The sequence below is a fragment of the Rattus rattus genome, chromosome 1 (assembly GCF_011064425.1).
Source record: "Rattus rattus isolate New Zealand chromosome 1, Rrattus_CSIRO_v1, whole genome shotgun sequence".
NCBI lineage: Eukaryota > Metazoa > Chordata > Mammalia > Rodentia > Muridae > Rattus > Rattus rattus.
Window position 1 is genome coordinate 190,340,652 of NC_046154.1, and position 19,392 is coordinate 190,360,043.

At 39.1% G+C, this 19,392-nt stretch overlaps 1 protein-coding gene across 1 annotated transcript in view; it reads left to right on the forward strand.

The window, feature by feature from the left end:
- The window catches only part of Caps2 (calcyphosine 2), a 62,763-nt gene extending 43,753 nt beyond the window's left edge, over positions 1 to 19,010 (forward strand). Inside the window, exons 15-18 of the mRNA XM_032912404.1 lie at positions 8,141 to 8,295; positions 12,207 to 12,332; positions 14,517 to 14,613; positions 17,882 to 19,010. Coding sequence (XP_032768295.1) covers positions 8,141 to 8,295; positions 12,207 to 12,332; positions 14,517 to 14,613; positions 17,882 to 18,057 — 554 coding nt within the window. The 3' untranslated portion in view covers positions 18,058 to 19,010. The remainder of the gene's footprint in view (positions 1 to 8,140; positions 8,296 to 12,206; positions 12,333 to 14,516; positions 14,614 to 17,881) is intronic.
- The last annotated feature ends 382 nt before the right edge of the window (positions 19,011 to 19,392 follow it).

The window sequence follows — 19,392 nt, forward strand, 5'->3', positions numbered from 1 at the left end:
TTGGTAAAGATCTTTTCCCAATCTGTTGGTCGCCGTTTTGTCCTAACCACAGTGTCCTTTGCCTTACAGAAGCTTTGCAGTTTTATGAGATCCCATTTGTCGATTTTTGATCTTAGAGCATAAGCCATTGGTGTTTTGTTCAGGAAATTTTTTCCAGTGCCCATGTGTTCAGATGCTTCCTAGTTTTTCTTCTATTAGTTTGAGTGTGTCTGGTTTGATGTGGAGGTCCTTGATCCACTTGGACTTAAGCTTTGTACAGGGTGATAAGCATGGATCGATCTGCATTCTTCTACATGTTGACCTCCAGTTGAACCAGCACCATTTGCTGAAAATGCTATCTTTTTTCCATTGGATGGTTTTGGCTCCTTTGTCAAAAATCAAGTGACCATAGGTGTGTGGGTTCATTTCTGGGTCTTCAATTCTATTCCATTGGTCTATCTGTCTGTCTCTGTACCAATACCATGCAGTTTTATCACTATTGCTCTGAATACTGTTCAGGGATAGCGATTCCCCCTGAAGTCCTTTTATTGTTGAGGATAGTTTTAGCTATCCTGGGTTTTTTGTTATTCCAGATGAATTTGCAAATTGTTCTGTCTAACTCTTTGAAGAATTGGATTGGTATTTTGATGGGGATTGCATTGAATCTGTAGATCGCTTTTGGTAAAATGGCCATTTTTACTATATTAATCCTGCCAATCCATGAGCATGAGAGATCTTTCCATCTTCTGAGGTCTTCTTCAATTTCTTTCTTCAGAGTCTTGAAGTTCTTGTTGTACAAATCTTTTACTTGCTTGGTTAAAGTCACACCGAGGTACTTTATATTATTTGGGTCTATTATGAAGGGTGTCATTTCCCTAATTTCTTTCTCGGCTTGTTTCTCTTTTGTGTAGAGAAGGCTACTGATTTATTTGAGTTAATTTTATACCCAGCCACTTTGCTGAAGTTGTTTATCAGCTTTAGTAGTTCTCTGGTGGAACTTTTGGGATCACTTAAATATACTATCATATCATCTGCAAATAGTGATATTTTGACTTCTTCTTTTCGATCTGTATCCCCTTGACCTCCTTTTGTTGTCTGATTGCTCTGGCTAGAACTTCAAGAACTATATTGAATAAGTAGGGAGAGAGTGGGCAGCCTTGTCTAGTCCCTGATTTTAGTGGGATTGCTTCAAGTTTCTCTCCATTTAGTTTAATGTTAGCCACTGGTTTGCTGTATATGGCTTTTACTATGTTTAGGTATGGTCCTTGGATTCCTATTCTTTCCAGGACTTTTATCATGAAGGGGTGTTGAATTTTGTCAAATGCTTTCTCAGCATCTAATGAAATGATCATGTGGTTTTGTTCTTTCAGTTTGTTTATATAATGGATCACGTTGATGGTTTTCCGTATATTAAACCATCCCTGCATGCCTGGGATGAAGCCTACTTGATCATGGTGGATGATTGTTTTGATGTGCTCTTGGATTCGGTTTGCCAGAATTTTGTTGAGTATTTGTGCGTCGATGTTCATAAGGGAAATTGGTCTGAAGTTCTCTTTCTTTGTTGGGTCTTTGTGTGGTTTTAGGTATAAGAGTAATTGTGGCTTCATAGAAGGAATTGGTAGTGCTCCATCTGTTTCAATTTTGTGGAATAGTTTGGATAATATTGGTATGAGGTCTTCTATGAAGGTCTGATAGAATTCTGCACTAAACCCGTCTGGACCTAGGCTCTTTTGGTTGGGAGACCTTTAATGACTGCTTCTATTTCCTTAGGAGTTATGGGGTTGTTTAACTGGTTTATCTGTTCCTGATTTAACTTGGTTTTTGGTATCTGTCTAGGAAATTGTCCATTTCCTGCAGATTTTCAAGTTTTTGTTGAATATAGGCTTTTATAGTAAGATCTGATGATTTTTTTTAATTTCCTCTGAATCTGTAGTTATGTCTCCCTTTTCATTTCTGATTTTCTTAATTTGGACACACTCTCTGTGTCCTCTCGTTAGTCTGGCTAAGGGTTTATCTATCTTGTTGATTTTCTCAAAGAACCAACTTTTGGTTCTGTTGATTCTTTCTATGGTCCTTTTTGTTTCTACTTGGTTGATTTCAGCTCTGAGTTTGATTATTTCCTGCCTTCTACTCCTCCTGGGTGTATTTGCTTCTTTTTGTTCTAGAGCTTTTGGGTGTGCTGTCAAGCTGCTGACATATGCTCTTTCCTGTTTCTTTCTGCAGGCACTCAAGCGCTATGAGTTTTCCTCTTAGCACAGCTTTCATTGTGTCCCATAAGTTTGGGTATGTTGTACCTTCATTTTCATTAAATTCTAAAAAGTTTTAATTTCTTTCTTTATTTCTTCCTTGACCAGGTTATCATTGAGTAGAGCATTGTTCAATTTCCACGTATATGTGGCATTCTTCCCTTATTGTTATTGAAGACCAGCTTTAGGCCGTGGTGGTCCGATATAACTTACGCATGGGATTATTTCTATCTTTCTGTACCTGTTGAGGCCCGTTTTTTGACCAATTATATGGTCAATTTTGGAGAAAAAAATACCATGAGGAGCTGAGAAAACGAAGGTATATCCTTTTGCATTAGGGTAGAAACGTTCTATAAATATCCGTTAAGTCCATTTGGCTCATGACTTCTCTTAGTCTGTCTCGTCTCTGTTTTAATTTCTGTTTCCATGATCTGTCCATTGATGAGGTGGGGTGTTGAAGTCTCCTACTATTATTGTGTGAGGTGCAATGTGTGTTTTGAGCTTTAGTAAGGTTTCTTTTACGTATGTAGGTGCCCTTGTATTTGGGGCATAGATATTTAGGATTGAGAGTTCATCTTGGTGGATTTTTCCTTTGATAAATATAAAGTGTCCTTCCTTATCTTTTTTGATGACTTTTAGTTGAAAATTGACTTTATTTGATATTAGAATGGCTACTCCAGCTTGCTTCTTCCGACCATTTGCTTGGAAAGTTGTTTTCCAGCCTTTCACTCTGAGGTAGTGTCTGTCTTTGTCTCTGAGGTGTGTTTCCTGTAGGCAGCAGAATGCAGGGTCCTCGTTCGTATCCAGTTTGTTAATCTATGTCTTTTTATTGGGGAGTTGGGGCCATTGATGTTGAGAGATATTAAGGAATAGTGATTATTGCTTCCTGTTATATTCATATTTGGATGTGAGTTATGTTTGTGTGCTTTTCTTCTCTTTGTTTTGTTGCCAAAGACGATTAGTTTCTTGCCTCTTCTTGGGTATAGCTTGCCTCCTTATGTTGGGCTTTACCATTTATTATCCTTTGTAGTGCTGGTTGTAGAAAGATATTGTGTAAATTTGGTTTTGTCATGGAATATCTTGGTTTCTCCATCTATATTTAATTGAGAGTTTTGCAGGATACAGTAGCCTGGGCTGGCATTTGTGTTCTCTTAGGGTCTGTATGACATCAGTCCAGGATCTTCTGGCCTTCATAGTTTCTGGCGAAAAGTCTGGTGTGATTCTGATAGGTCTGCCTTTATATGTTACTTGACCTTTTTCCTTACTGCTTTTAATATTCTTTCTTTATTTTGTGCGTTTGGTGTTTTGACTATTATGTGACGGAGGTGTTTCTTTTCTGGTCCAATCTATTTGGAGTTCTGTAGGCTTCTTGTATGCCTATGGGTATCTCTTTTTTAGGTTAGGGAAGTTTTCTTCTATGATTTTGTTGAAGATATTTACTGGTCCTTTGAGCTGGGGAGTCTTCACTCTCTTCTATACCTATTATCCTTAGGTTTGATCTTCTCATTGAGTCCTGGATTTCCTGTATGTTTTTTGGACCAGTAGCTTTTTTTCCGCTTTACATTATCTTTGACAGTTGAGTCAATGATTTCTATGGAATCTTCTGCTCCTGAGATTCTCTCTTCCATCTCTTGTATTCTGTTGGTAAAGCTTGTATCTACAGCTCCTTGTCTCTTCTTTTGGTTTTCTATATCCAGGGTTGTTTCATGTGTTCTTTCTTGATTGCTTCTATTTCCATTTTAATTCCTTCCACTGTTTGATTGTGTTTTCCTGGAATTCTTTCAGGGATTTTTTGTGTCTCCTCTCTATAGGCTTCTACTTGTTTATTTATGTTTTCCTGGAATTCTTTCAGGCATTTTTGCGATTCCTCTCTGTAGGCTTCTACTTGTTCTCTAAGGGAGTTCTTCATGTCTTTCTTGAAGTTCTCCAGCATCATGGTCAAATATGATTTTGAATCTAGGTCTTGCTTTTCTGGTGTGTTTGGATATTCCATGTTTGTTTTGATGGGAGAATTGGGCTCCAATGGTGCCATGTAGTCTTGGTTTCTGTTGCTTGGGTTCCTGCGCTTGCCTCTCGCCATCAAATTATCTCTAGTGTTACTTTGTTCTGCTATTTCTGACAGTGGCTAGACTGTCCTATAGGCCTGTGTGTCAGGAGTGCTGTAGACCTGTTTTCCTCTCTTTCAGTCAGTTATGGGGACAGAGTGTTCTGCTTTCGGGCGTGTAGTTTTTCCTTTCTACAGGTCTTCAGCTGTTCCTGTGGACTTGTGCCTTGAGTTCACCAGGCAGGTCACTTGCAGCAGAAAGTTGGTCTTACCTGTGGTCCCGAGGCTCAAGTTAGCTCGGGGTGCTGCCCCAGGCTCTCCAGATGGCAGCGACCAGGAAGATCTCGCCGCCCCTTCCGGGATCCTCCGTGCACCAGGGTTCCAGATGGATTCTGGTGCTTTCCTCTGGAATCAGTAATGTGTGCAGAGAGTAGTCTCTTCTGGTTTCGCAACCGTGTCTGCCTCTCTGAAGGTTTAGCTCTCCCTCCCACGGGATTTGGGTGCGGAGAACTGTTTATCCGGTCTGTTTCCTTCAGGTTCCGGCGGTGTCTCAGGCAGGGCTCTTGCCGCTCCTGGGCCCTCCCCCACCGGAACCCAGAGGCCTTATACAGTTTCCTCTTGGGTCAGGGATGTGGGCAGGGGTGGGCAGTGTTGGTGGTCTCTTCCACTCTGCAGCCTCAGGAGTGCCCACCTGACCAGGCAGTAAGGTCTGTCTCCCACGGGCTCTGGGAGCAGAGAGCTGCTGCGGGCCGGGATCCGCGGGTGTGGGACTCTGTAATTTTTAAGAAAGTGCACATGTATGCTTTCTAGAAACATTATATGTTACATAAAATATTACCATATATATATGTATATATATACATATATATATGAGACATTTGTGTGAATGGCAAATTGATAAATACCAACCACTCAAATATTAAGCGTAGTATTTTCCATAAACATCCACACATTGTTTCTTAATAGAGACTGTTGCCAAGAAAGCTTGTCTCCTGATATCTTTGTGTGTGTGTGTATGTGTATTTCATATATACTTTCATGTATATTTAAGGGGCTGGAGAGATGACTAAGCAGACAAGAGAGCTTACCACTACTCCAGAGGACCTGAGTTTGGGTCACAATCCCCATGTCACGTAGCTCACAATCCTCTGTAACTCCACATGCAGGGGATCTGATGCCCTCTTTTGGGGTCTATGAGCACCCATAAGCATGTGCACATTTACCTTCACACAGATGCACGAATATATACATAAACCATTAATAAAATAAATCTTGACATCCAAATATATACATAAATAATAAAATAGTTCTTAAAAATATTTCAAGTTTTTATTAATGATATTAAGTAAAAGGATGTGATTGTAACAATAATTTTAGAAATATTAGGTAATATGGGTTTAATTATAAGCTAAATAAAGTGTGAAATTGAATGATTTAAAAATCAAAAGTATATTAGTTTATTGTACATGTGTGTGTTTGTGTATGTGATATAGCACACAAGTGAGGTAAGATGTTTACTTGCAGGAGACAGCTTTTTTCCTGCAACTCAAACTCAGGTCATCAGGATTGGCAGGTACTTTTGCCCATTGACCCATCATCTCCATGGGACATGATATATATGTATATATATATATGTATATGTATATGTATAATATGCGATGTTATGCATATGTATATATACATGTGTATATACACAAATATGTATATATGTATATACGTATATATGTATAAATAGATGTGTACATACACACAAACACTCATACAAAGGCTCATTTACAGTAACTCAGGTAGACTGCCACTCACTGTACAAACCTGACTGCCTTGGAACTCACCGCAATCCTTTTCATCTCCAGAGTCTGGGATTATGAGCATAAACCAACATAGCCTTGCTTTATGTCTCAGATGGTATCCTGAGGAGACCAGTGGTGTAGTGCCTGCTGTATGTCCAGTTCACCCTCTACTGAATGTGCTCTGATGTCTGTGAACAGATCCTGCCGTTCATTAGACACACAACTTCGTGTAGATACTTTGCAATTCTTTTTTCACCTCTCCATGAGGGCGATGTCTCTAAGTTTCACCAGGAAGCCAGAGGGAACAGAGGAGATGTGGACGTTTTTCACCAGTGTCTTCGGCCTGGCCTTATAGCCAGTGCAGTTACTAGCTGTAACATACAATTCATCCGGTGGATTTCATCGTCGAGGAGGGAGAAAGGTATAAAACAATTCATCACAGAAGTCAACATCTTCTTCTAGAATTTTGATGAGTCCCAAGATACTATTTGGGATAAGACAGTTAGGAACTGAGCAGCAGCCGGGATGGTTGGATGAGACTGGTGCCACCCTTGTTAGCAGGTCTTTCTCTCTCTGCTCTGTCATCGCCAACACAATTTTTGTCACTACTGAAGCTCGTGACAGTTGTATTATTTTTTCTAATGTATTCACTGCAATAAGATACAGACAGCATTAAATGTGCTAGATGGAGGATTTAGGAGCCAGAGTATGTGACTTCTAAAATTTTCTGGATAAAATTGTTACTATGAATATGTAAGTAAAGACTATCTCTCACTAATAAGTGGATATTAGTCCAAAACAATCCACAGACCACCTGAAGATCAAGAAGTTGGAAGACCAAAGAGTGGATGCTTCAGTCCTTCTTAGAAAGGAGAACAACATATTCACAGGAGGAAATATAGAGACAAAGTGTGGAGCAGAGACTGAAGGAAAGGTCATCCAGAGACTGCCCCACTTGGAGATCCATCCCACACACTGTCACCAAACCCAGACAATATTGTGGATGCCAAGAAGTGCATGCCGACAGGAGCCTGATACAGCTGTCTCCTAAGAGGCTCTGCCAGAGCCTGACAAATACAAAGGCAGGTGCTCCCAGCCAACCAATCAATGGGATCCCTATTGGAGGAGTTAGAGAAAGGACTGAAGGAGCTGAAGGGGTTTGCAACCCCATAGGAAGAACAGCAATATCAACCAACCAGACTGCCCCAGAGCTCCCAGGGACTAAACCACCAACCAAAGAGTAAACATGGAGGGACCCATGGCTCCAGCCACAGATGTAGCAGAGGATGGCCTTACTGGGCAACAATGAGAGGAGAGGCCCTCGGCCCTGTGAAGGCTCTATGCCCCCTGTGTAGGGTATGCCAGGACAGGGAGATGGGAGGAATGGTTGGGTGAGTCGGAGAACACCCTCATAGAGGCAGGGGGAGGGAGGAAGGGATAACGGGACTCCAGAGGGGAAATCGGAAAAGGGGATAACACTTGAAATGTAAGTAAAGAAAATATCCAATTAAAAAAAGAGAAAATTACTAAAAAAAAATCAAAAAAATAAAGAAAAATAAAAAAATTAAAAAGACTAGTACTCCCAAATCCGGATACCATTCGTCACATTTCCGGCTTTAAACTTGTAAACGACTTAAAATTCTTTGAACTGATATTTTTGGAGTATGATTTGTCAGGCATCAATTCTGTAGCTCAGTAGTGTAAATAAAGAAATAAGAAAGATACAGGGCAGTGAGATATAAAGGTCTAAACAAGAGGAACTAAGATCTTATATGTAACACTTAGATTATTTACGTATGAGTAAATACATTATTTTCTTGTATGTAACATGTAACACTTTCACCACACAGTGGCGCTGTAGTTCTGGCATAGTAGGAATATGCAGTTGTGTCTGACATTGTCCTTATTAAAAACATTCTCCTCTCCAAAGTCTTTTGCCAGCCAAATGCATATATTCATTGAATATTCACATCCTTTTTCCCCCATTATTATTAACTTATTTTCTGAAAAGAGAAACAACTACAGTTTGATAGCTTGGTGCACAGAAGCAATTAGCTTCCATGTCTCTTTTTACTAAACAGAGAAACTAAAAGAACAACTGCACACGAAAGGTGTTCGGATTTTGACCGGATTGGGAAAATACTTTCAACGTTTGGACACGGAAGGGAATGGGCTTTTAGAAAAGACAGATTTTCAGCAAGCTCTGGAAACCTTCCACTTGGAAGTGTCTGAGCAGGTATGTACCACAGCATCTGCTGCTCTAGGTGTATTCTTGCATGGTCGTGTTCACTTTCCAAATGAAATTTTAATAGCTTAATTTTTAATGCTTCACTATCAGGGTTAAGCCACCAGGCAACAAGTCCCATTGGTTTTTAAAATGTTGACATTTATTATTATTTTTTTTACCATATGCTTTGAAGTGTTTAATAGCCAGGCACGTGTTAAACTCTGAGAGGACGTGCTCTCCACCTCAGAATCTTCAAAATAGAAGAAAGTGGTTAAGTTAAGTTAAATGGTTAAGTGCATCAAACAGTGAATGTTTCGGCAACACGTGTGGTACTCAGTTCCAAGAAAAGTTGTCAGGAAGGAGCGCGAAGACATCGGCAAGCTCCCTGGAGGAGAATGCCTCAGGTTGGGTTGTGAATAAGAGGAAGAATTAACCAGACAAGGGTAGAGAAGAACAGTAGCAGCCTGTGAATCTCCTGTGAAGAGGGGGCGTGGCTCAGAGAATGGGCCTTTCCTGGAAAGGAGAAGCAGTTCCCTCGCATGAACTGTGGCTCCTCCCCAAGCCGCAGGGACTTAACTTTACTCTGACGTGAACGATCTTGCATTAGATCTGCGTGTTCTAGATGTTCCCCATCATTTAGGCCACAGCTTTCTTTAACAGAGGAGCTCTGCTGTCCTTCAATCCTTTCTATATTTACGTCCATTTTAGTTTCTTCACGGCACGTGGTGTCTATAAGTAAAGTGTCACGTCCCACCCAGATGGGACTAAGGTGGCTTTGGTTCCTGCTCTTTATTTAGCACCTTGAACTGAATCTGCCATGGCAAGCGCGGGCGCAATAGCACATCGCTGGGGCAAGTAGCTGGAAGAGTGGGGGAGATTCAGTTTGGTGTCCGAAAGCCTCGTGTGCTGTACTTGGAAGTTTTGCTTGTAGGTTAAAAATACACAAGCAGTTCACATATGGGATTCTTTTGTACTTTTCTCTTTTGGTGAACAAAAAATTGTCTTGTCACACGATGTAGTATGTTTCTGAAATTTAGGTTCATCTAAAAACATAACCACTTAGCCATATGACTTTATACAAGTGTTCTGACTTTTCTTATTGACAGGCCCTGCCTCAGCAGTTCTGAGATAATTGTTATGTTTAGGGCGGCATAGAAGCTGTAATAAAAAATTACATGGGCATTTGCTTTATCAACTATTAAGTTGGGTGCCAGTGTGACAGGCCTATCACTGTTAGGACATAATTGTCCTTTGGTTCCTGTGACGATGGCACTGAAGCTTGTGGTATGTCTGGTGAGACAGACCAGGGACCATCCACCTTCACATCTTTCTTTCATAGATGATCAAAATGAAACAGTAGAAAATTAGAACGCTGTGGTATGTTTTTGTTGAACAGACAAGTAAATCATAACTGATAGAGGCCCGTGTCCACATAGCCTGGCCCTGTGGAGTGTGGGAAAGTACTGTATTACTCTGATGCTTCTGCATTTGTTTGTGAAACATTTGTAACTAGTGGGTAAGAATAATTATCTAAGTCTTCTGTTTTAGTTACTTTTCTAGTGTTGTGATGAAACTCCATGGCCAAGGCAATTTATAAAAGAAAGTGTTTAAGCTGGAGGCTCTTAGTTCCCCAGAGGTCCAGGGCCATCACAGTATGGAGCATGGCAGCAGGCAGGCAGGCAGGCATGTCACGGTAACAGTAGTGACCCTACGTGTTGATACAACAATCATAACACAAAACGTGAGAGCTAACGGGGAGTGGCATAGTCCTTTGATATATTAAAGCCCACCCCTAGGGTGACACCTTCTCCAACAAGGCCACACCTTCTAACCCTTCCCAAATACTTCTACCAACTGGGACCAAAGCATTCAAATAAATGAGCTTACAGAGGCCATTTTCATTCAAACTGTCATAGTTGCTAAGAAGAATAACCTAAGAGTGTAAGTTTCATTTGTTTTGTCTTATTATAAACTTGATTTATTTTTTTTAACTTTTGGAATTGGTCCTAGAGTCTTGTATCTTACCATTGATCTACATGTCCAGCCATATTTTTATTTTGCTTATTATATCACATATGCAATATACGTGCTTATGCAACCATAAGCACATACAGGGAGATGTGGGAATAAGATTTTGTAATCAGCCTGGGTCTCACTGTGAGGCAGAATGTATTTGTGAATAGACACAGTTGTTCTCTCTGATTTTAAATAAAAAGTTCTATGCTCCACAAAGAGCCAAGTTTACATAGAAATATTATCAATGAAGCAAAAACTCCAATTGAATTAGTTTCCATTCTGAACCATATATAGATATATGGGTTTTTTTTGTTACTTAATTGCATTATTTATTTCTTGAAATCCTTCTTCTGAACTTCCAGAAGTCCTTTTAAATTTGGTTTTCTTTGAGTTAAGTGAACATACTTGCCTCCTGTTTGTTTTAACTCATGATTTGTGAAAGTGAGACTCAGACTCAGTTATAACTCAACTGCTCATACACACATTTTTCTTTGTAATGTATGAGGTATTTTGACACACACACACACACACACACACACACACACACACACACACACACACACAATCTGTGTAGGGAGGCAGGGTACACTGAATTTTTTTTTTCTTTTTTTCCGGAGCTGGGGACCGAACCCAGGGCCTTGCTCTTGCTAGGCAAGCGCTCTACCACTGAGCTAAATCCCCAACCCCAGGGGGTTCACTGAATCTTAACTTTCTAATTACAGTTTTATTTGAAAAAGTTAGGAAGTGGAAGAGAATAATTTCTGAGGATCCATTTGCCTAGCCGGGTGTTTTATTTACAGTCTCATTTAAAGTCTACACCATGGTAGAATCATTGAGAATATATCTCTCTGAGCTTCAGTAAAGGAATGCTGTAATTTCTTTTGTTATCAAGAACACTGAGTAGAACAGGGTTTTAAACAGAACCTTTGCCGAAGAAGCACGTGGTAATGGCAGTGAACAAACTGATACTGTGTTCAGTTAGCATCATACTCTTCGGTGTAAATTGGGAAGAGTTTGGAAGTCATTAAAGCTTCCATGCTCCCAGGACCAGAAGAAACCCCCATTAATGGTCTCAGTGTTACTGGCATTTTAGAACCTGAATAGACTGAAATTATCACAGATGAGATACATTTAAAAACAGAGGAACATTCAAAACCGAGTGCACAACAAACACATTACTTTTTACAAATACACCAAGAGGCAAATGGTGGGGGTGGGTGTAATGTGTAGAGAGAAATGGAGAGATTGATCAAGTGACATAAATTTTCTTTTGGACAAGAGGATGAGTTTTATCTACTGCACAGCCTGGTAAATACAATCAAAAATAATGAATAATGTACTGTGCGTTTAAAAATAGCAAAAACAGGTTTTAAATATTCTTACTACATTGCTGTTACTAAATCTTACTAAATATTCTTACTAAAATGTTAAATATTTGACAGAGAATGTATTTAGTCTGGCTTAATCTTTCTGCAGCATATACATACATTGAGATATGTTGTCCTCTCTACACGTACTATTATCAATAAAAACAGGACGAGACCCTTGGGATGGAGATCAATGATTGAAGTTGCATTCTAGAGACCACCTGATATGCAATAGGCCCTAGGCCCAACCCTTAGCACGTCTCTGCCCTCAAATAGCACACCTTTGAAAGGATACACTGTGAGTTACCACTCCTTCACAGACGGCTCTGAGCTTCAGCATTCACTCACACTCTTTTGACGAGGTTTATCAGTAACTTCGTAAATTTTCTTACTCAGTAGCTTACCTTGTCTAGAGCCACAGATGATCTAACAAAATAGGACTCTTATCTTGTTGTGACTTATATAATTTAAAGATAAAATGGCAATTTCTACAGGATTTTTTTAAATTAATTAATTAATTAATTAATTTATTTTTAGGACTTTGAGTCTTCCTGGCTAATCCTGCTAGGCCATGGCCATAGCCAGAACAAGGTTGATTATGGAGAATTCAAACGTGCCATTTTTGGTGAAATGAATGAATATAGGAAATCATTTGTTCGCAAGGTAAGTGCTAACTGATCTCAAACAATTACTCTGGCAAGATTCTTAGAGTGATTCTTTAGCACCTTTAATGGGCCATCGACTGAAACATGTTATATCATTTTGGCTGTAATATACACTGGGTTTAGTAAGACTGTAAATAAACAAGCTTATGTATGTGTACAGTTCTACCTAGAATAAAACAAAATCTCACATATATATATATTATATGATATATATGTCTTAGAAAACATTTGATATAAGAAAAATAAAATTCAAATGGAATTATCTTAATAAATTACTATTCTGTAAGTTGCTAGCTGGGCAGCTATACTGTTGTATAAAATCCTGAGACTGGATGTGGCCATTCCATTCTCAGCCTCACGGCTATCACAGTGTTGGTGCTCCCATGGGTTATTTTATGACGATGATTAAAGGTCTGTGGTTTCTATGAGATAGGTCACTGGATAAAGAGGTTTTAGTGCAAGTGTAAGGACCCGAGCTCACACTCTCAGGTCCCATGTAAATCCAAACCTGGTAATGTATGTCTGTAATCCCAGGGTCTTATGGAAGGTTGACAGTAACAGATAAGCAACCCTGTCCGTCACAGCTCACTAGCCCGAGTATGCATTAGCTCACAACAGAGAGACCCTGTCTCAGACAAGGTGGGGTGTGAGGACTGACACTCTGAATGTTTGTGTTGCACACACTACACATGTGCACATTCATGACACTTACACATGCATCACATACACACAGACCCCTAAATTTTTTAAAATAAAAATAGAGATGAACTTCTGTTCTATTAGACATATACACTTTTGTATGGTATGGTTTTTCTTTTATGTATGCATTTAGTATAGTAGGTATATGTACCTCATATTTGTAAAAAGCTATTCTACATGGGGTAGGATAGGTAATTATAACGGGTATCCATTGCAAGTGCAAACAAACACACAAACAAAACCCCCAAATTAAGCTAAAGTGCTCTACCTTTACTCACCAAGAGATATAATAAAAACTTTAAGTAAAACAAACTTCTCACTCATCTGCAACTTGCGCTTAATTGTTATTTACATGCCCACGGTACTAAGTGTGAGTGTCAGAATAGAAGTTGAATTAGTATCTTATGCATAAGCCATTGCAGTTAGAATAAAGGACCAAAATAAAATAAAAATAAATAAAGGAGGGAAGGTAGGAAGGAAGGGAAGGAGGAAGGAAGGAAGAATAGGATGGGGAAAAAAAGTTATGGCCAGCGACAAGCTTGTCAAATTATTTTCTCATTGTTTGTAGTCTAATGGTCCAAGCAGGATGGACATACCTGGTTTCTTTGGAGCACTCTCTCTGTGGTCTTCAGGTGGCTGCTCCACTGTTATCCTGTGGCTGTCCCTCTGTGCATTGTGCTGTCCTTTGTCAAAGGAATACTTGTCATCCAGACTAAGGCCCAGCCTAATGATTCCGTTTCATCTTGATTACTTCCTTAAGGCTCCCACCTCCACATATATCCCTGTTCTGGGGCCCTAAGTATAAGGAGTCAGGGATGGAATTTGGGGCACAGTTGAATCTAGGTCAGGCCAATATTTCTGTGGTTAAATATTCTGAATAAACGAAGATGCTTCTGGTTTTGATTCCTAGTGAGCTCAGGCTGCTTCTTCAGATAGCTTGGTGTGTATCTTCCTTTCTTAGTATTTTTGGTTATGCAGAGTTGTATTGAGTTGGACGAACAATAAGTAAGCCAGTCAGGAACTGAGAAGTAAGTATTACACGTTAAGAAATAAGTGTTTCACCTGTTCATTGATTCTAGTGATCTGGAGTATGCAGGTTTACTTTTTGAACTTAAAAACAAACAAACAAACAAACAAACAAACAACCTCCAAATAACTTAATTTTGGTCATTTATCAACTTCATGAATTTTGGAGCTGAAAGTTACCAAGGTCATTGACCGGACTTTTCAGTTCCCAGCAAAGCCAGGCCAGGGCAGTGGGGATCGATCACGTTCTGCAGATCAGGGCGCTGAACAGGGAGCACAGGGAGTGCTGGCAGGAGGTTTCCCAGTGTTCTAGTCATCTTCCTCCGTGTGGATGCTGCTGCTTCAAGCACCTTTTCAGTTCCCTCAAAATGTCTTGTTTCCAGTTCATAAATGATTGACTGCAAAATAGCTTCTCACGTCTAATAATTTCACACAGAGAAACCCTGTCTTTCTTTAGGCCTTCATGAAATTGGATTTTAACAAAACCGGCACCGTGTCTGTTATAGACATAAGAAAGTGTTACTGTGCAAAGAAGCACCCACGTGTGATTTCAGGTAACTATTACATGTCGAATGCTTTTGGTTTCTACTGTGCTTGTTAACAAAAGCGTCCTCTTTAAATCTAAAAGCATCAGCTGAAATGAAGGAACTACATTTTGTTTGAGCCAGTAGCTTGGGAGCCATCTTCCCTTTTTCATTTAAAGATTCTTATGTCCGTTGTTTAGTGCTTACTGATTTCTCTCACAATTACAGGGAAGGTAGAACTCTTGTTTCTTGTTTGGAATGAGTGGTGCACTGGAGTGCAAAAGAGATTTGGCCAAACCTCTGTCAGTCTCACAGTCGTAGTTACTGTATCTTCTGGAAGAGTGCCCCATACCTGAGGATGGAGGGAGATTTACATCTTTATCTAGAGTGGAATTTTACATAAATTGACACGTGCGAATCTGTGGAAATTCAGCCAAGTGTGGCAGCACATGCCTATAATCAGCACTTAGAAATGGCAGAGTTGAGGGGAATGCAAATATGAGGCCAACCTGGGTCATGGAGTGAGGCGTCACCTCAAAAACAGCACAGAGCATCTTTCAAAGCAACATTAAAGATTCATGTCTTATTATCGTTCCTGTGTAGTGGCTGTATGAATGCAGCTTACCACAGTGTTTGGCCACCAAAACTTCCTTAATTTCACTGCACTTTTCTTCAGAGGAGTAAAATCTGTAATCGTGTAACGTACTTTCCAGCCACTTCCTCTATGACTTTCATAGTTGCATGCACATTTGCTAATCCACATTAAAGATGTCATAGTTTTGTTTGCCAAGTATTTTTCTATTAACAATCAACAAATTAAAATGTGTATAGCCATTCTCCTATTGGTGGGCCTCTAGTTTCTAACTATTGGCACTAATGAAGCGCACATGTGTTTATCTGTGACTCCTTAGGCCCCTTTTCTTCCCAGGTGTGACACCAACACCTAGAATCGCTAGGATATTCACATTTCAAATAGCAACTGGTACTTCCAAATGCTGTCTCAATGATAGTAGTTCTACACTTTTTTGCGGAATTATTTTTGTTCAACAATCTAAGCCTAATTCATTAGCATTTCATTGACAAATACAGAAGTAAAAGGGTTTTTTTTTTGTTTTGTTTTGTTTTTTTAACCAAACATCATACTTTTATTAAGTCTTTGGGAATCTCATACAATGCACCCTGATTTTTCACACTCAGTTCATGTTCTTCCTAGATACACCCTCCCACCCTTGTGCTTTTCCCCCAAAAAAGGAAACTGAAAGAAACAAAAGAGAAAAATAATACAGCAAGTCCAGTTCGTGTTGGCTGTGTACTCGCTGGAGCACTGTCAAACTCCCAGCTAGCCTCACGGTCTAAGTGTGGGAATTACCGAGCTCACTTCCACGATGGATACTGCTCACTCTGAATAGCTACGTGGGGTGAATGCGGAAGATTTATTTTTTTAATTTAATCTTTTATACTTTATATTAACAAAGATACATTACAATTACCTTCTCTTCTTACCATGAAGAAATATTACGTGTGCTGAGGCCTTGGCTCGGTGGGTAGAGTGCTTGCCTAGTGTGGAGGAGGGGCTGAATTTGAATTCCAGCAAACAAATGAGCCTGCGGTACATGCTTGTAATCTCAGGACTCAGGAGCTGGAGGCAGGGGGATGAGAGGGGCATGCCATTCTCCACATCTTCCTATTTAGTTAGTCACACCAAACACAAGTGCAAAGGATCTTGCTTATTTCAAACTTTGGTGGCTTCAACAGCATTTCTCTCTTCTTTTTGTAGTTAGCTGGCTCGGGCAGCCTTAGTTCTATTATTGGCCAGAGATGATGGCTCCAGTTGGCTTTGCTCATGTTGTCAGGGAACTTCGGTTCCTTTTGGGAATTCCTTACTTTGGTTTTGCATTCACAATTAAGAGGAAAGCTAAGTAGACTGCACATGTCTAAAAGGGAAAATCTAGGGATACATTTAATATAACAAAGAAAACCCTATTCTTATGTTTCCTTACAAATGTGAGCTATTTACATAGCAATTTCCAGGATAAAAATTATCTACTATTCCTCCTTGTTCCTTCTCCTCCTCCTCCTCCTCCTCCCACTCCTCCTCCTCCTCCCACTCCTTTTCCTCTTCCTCCTCCCCCTTTATTTGTGAGACAGGACCTTATGTAGACTAGGATGGCCATCTGCTTGTGACTTTCCTCTGCCTCTGCCTCCTGCATGATTGTCTTCACAGTTTAATTTCAGTTGTAGAAAACATTCTCTCTCTCTTTGTTTACTTTCCTTAATATGTTAGGAAAAATGGTTTTACTAGAAGTAGAAGATCCCGAAATCAGTTTTTGTAATGATAGAAATCCAATATTTAATTTTGTAACAATTTCTGGTCTATTAGAGCAAAGAAAGAGACTCTCCCTTGGATGGTGGGGGATGAGTATCTTCCCTGTGAGAGATTTTAAGAAGGTATACAATCCTTGTTATTTGAAGCATACATTTAATTAACATGTTTTAATTAAAATGTGTTTCCATATACACTAGATGATGATTACATTTTGCTTTGACTAACAATCTCGAGTATCACACAGGGTTATCGCTACATGGCTCAATATCCATCTCCTTTCATTCAAACTCCCGTCATCGTGCAAACGATCACTTTCTTCCTGTGTGCTGTGGATATTTTTAAAATAACAGCAACATTTTTTTCTTGAATGTATTCTTACATACGTGTATGCGTATTTGTGTCAGTGTGTGGGGGTGTAGGTACTGACAGAAGCCAGAAGATGGTGTCGGAAACCCTGGAGTTGGAGTTACAGGCCGACCGGTGTGAACCACAAAATGTGGGTACCATTGGCCAAGGTTGGATTTACTGAAGAGGAGCAAATATTCTTCATTGCTGGCCATCTGTCCTGCCCTGTGACTTAAAAACAATATTTTAAATTGTCATTTTAACGGTCATAGATTACTGCTTTTTCTTTTTTCTTTTGTTATTTTATTTTGGGTAATTTTGATCATTTTCAGAAGCTTTTCATTTTTGAATCCTTTTTACTATTATAAACCTTTCCCCCTTTTCATATTCTGTGCCAATAGCTCGAGAACAGATCCATGGATGAATGTAAGAGGGGACTAGTAATGGAGAGGCCAATTTTGAGACAAATTAATTCTGGTTAATGTTTAAATAAATAGCAGGGAAGTCTGGCATTCAATTTTAAATTACCAAAATTATTTCAGAAGATGAATACGTATCCCTCTATCATCATCTGTCATTTCGCTGAACTTTTATGGAAAATATTTCAAGTCAGTCCTCTTCCTGCAGGGCATTCAACAGAGGAGGAAATCAAATCGTCTTTCCTAGAGACATTAAAAGACGCCTGCAGCAAGCCTGATGAAGTTTCGTACGGTGAATTTGAAGATTATTATGAAGGCCTTAGTGTAGGAATAGCAGGCGATGAAGACTTTGTCAATATCTTACGTACTCCATGGGGAATTTAGTTTTTAATAATGCACATTCTCACCGGCACCAAGCATTTCATAGTTAATGTGCATTTTACGTAAAATATGATCAGCTTGTAATATATTTTCTAAGATTCTTTTTAACTTTCTTTCAAAGTGAAGTCTGGAAAGACTAATGCAGAACTAAATATGTGTTTTTGAGCACATATACATGCTTATATGTCCAAATGTTTATAAAGACAGTTCTTTTTGCTCATTCTATCTTATACTTATTATATATCTATTTATTACACTTGTAATACTGATGCTTATTGTATCTCTTATCCTACCAGAATAAGATGGTCCTTATTCTTATACATTATACTCCTTACACTTATTTTAGAAAAGTAGTTAAAATTTAGCCTTAATAGAAAAGTAACATTTTCATCAAACTCTATGAGGGCTTATATAGTGATCGTTTTATGTCCTTTCTCAATTTTCTTATAACCTTTCTCTAGAATACAGTTGCCACCATTCTCAATTTAATGATGTGCGATTCAGACCAAGGCTGTAGTAGTTAGTGCAACTTGTTTGAAACGTGAAAATATCCAGATATTTGTAAAAGCAATGTTAAAGTCAGTATGATTATGGGTGTTTTCTAGGCATTGTATTTCAAATGGTTGGTGTTTACTCCTCAATGTTTATTTAAAGAGAATTGGTATTTATTTTTGTCTTCAAAATTATATACTACTCTTTGTTCACTTGGAAAATTACATTTTATTTTCTATTTTAACTGTCGTATTATCTGTATACAAACATTACTTAAATGTAAACAACAAAATGTAGGAAACCTTGGAGTGTATAAATATCCCCTTAGACTATTAAATGAAGAATTCCAAAATAATTAAATGATTTTTATACAAAATTTAAAAGCATACTTTGTATCACAAAATAAAGACATGGTATTCTAAGCACCTCTTCTTGGTATAAGAAACCATCAGAACATTTTCTTCTACATATACTCTGTTTAGTGGCTTCCTGCTCTACGCGCATTCTTTCTACAGTGTATTCCTGACTTTTCCCTGGATGGAATGTACTGAGTGTTGGAATTATGGATGTGTAACTCTGAAATTGTTAGTTTCTTGTCTATATTATCAATGCTAATTACCACACGGTAGGGAAGAGAACATGGAAAAGAAGGGTGCCAGAGGAGAAACTTACCAGCCAGAAGTGTAACAGTCTGTCTATTCATCCATCCATCCATCCATCCATCCATCCACCCACCCACCCACCCACCCACCCATCCATCCATCCATCCATCCATCCATCCATCCATCCATCCATCCATCTATCTATCTATCTATGTTAGAGTTGCTGATGCTGAAAATCATTCTG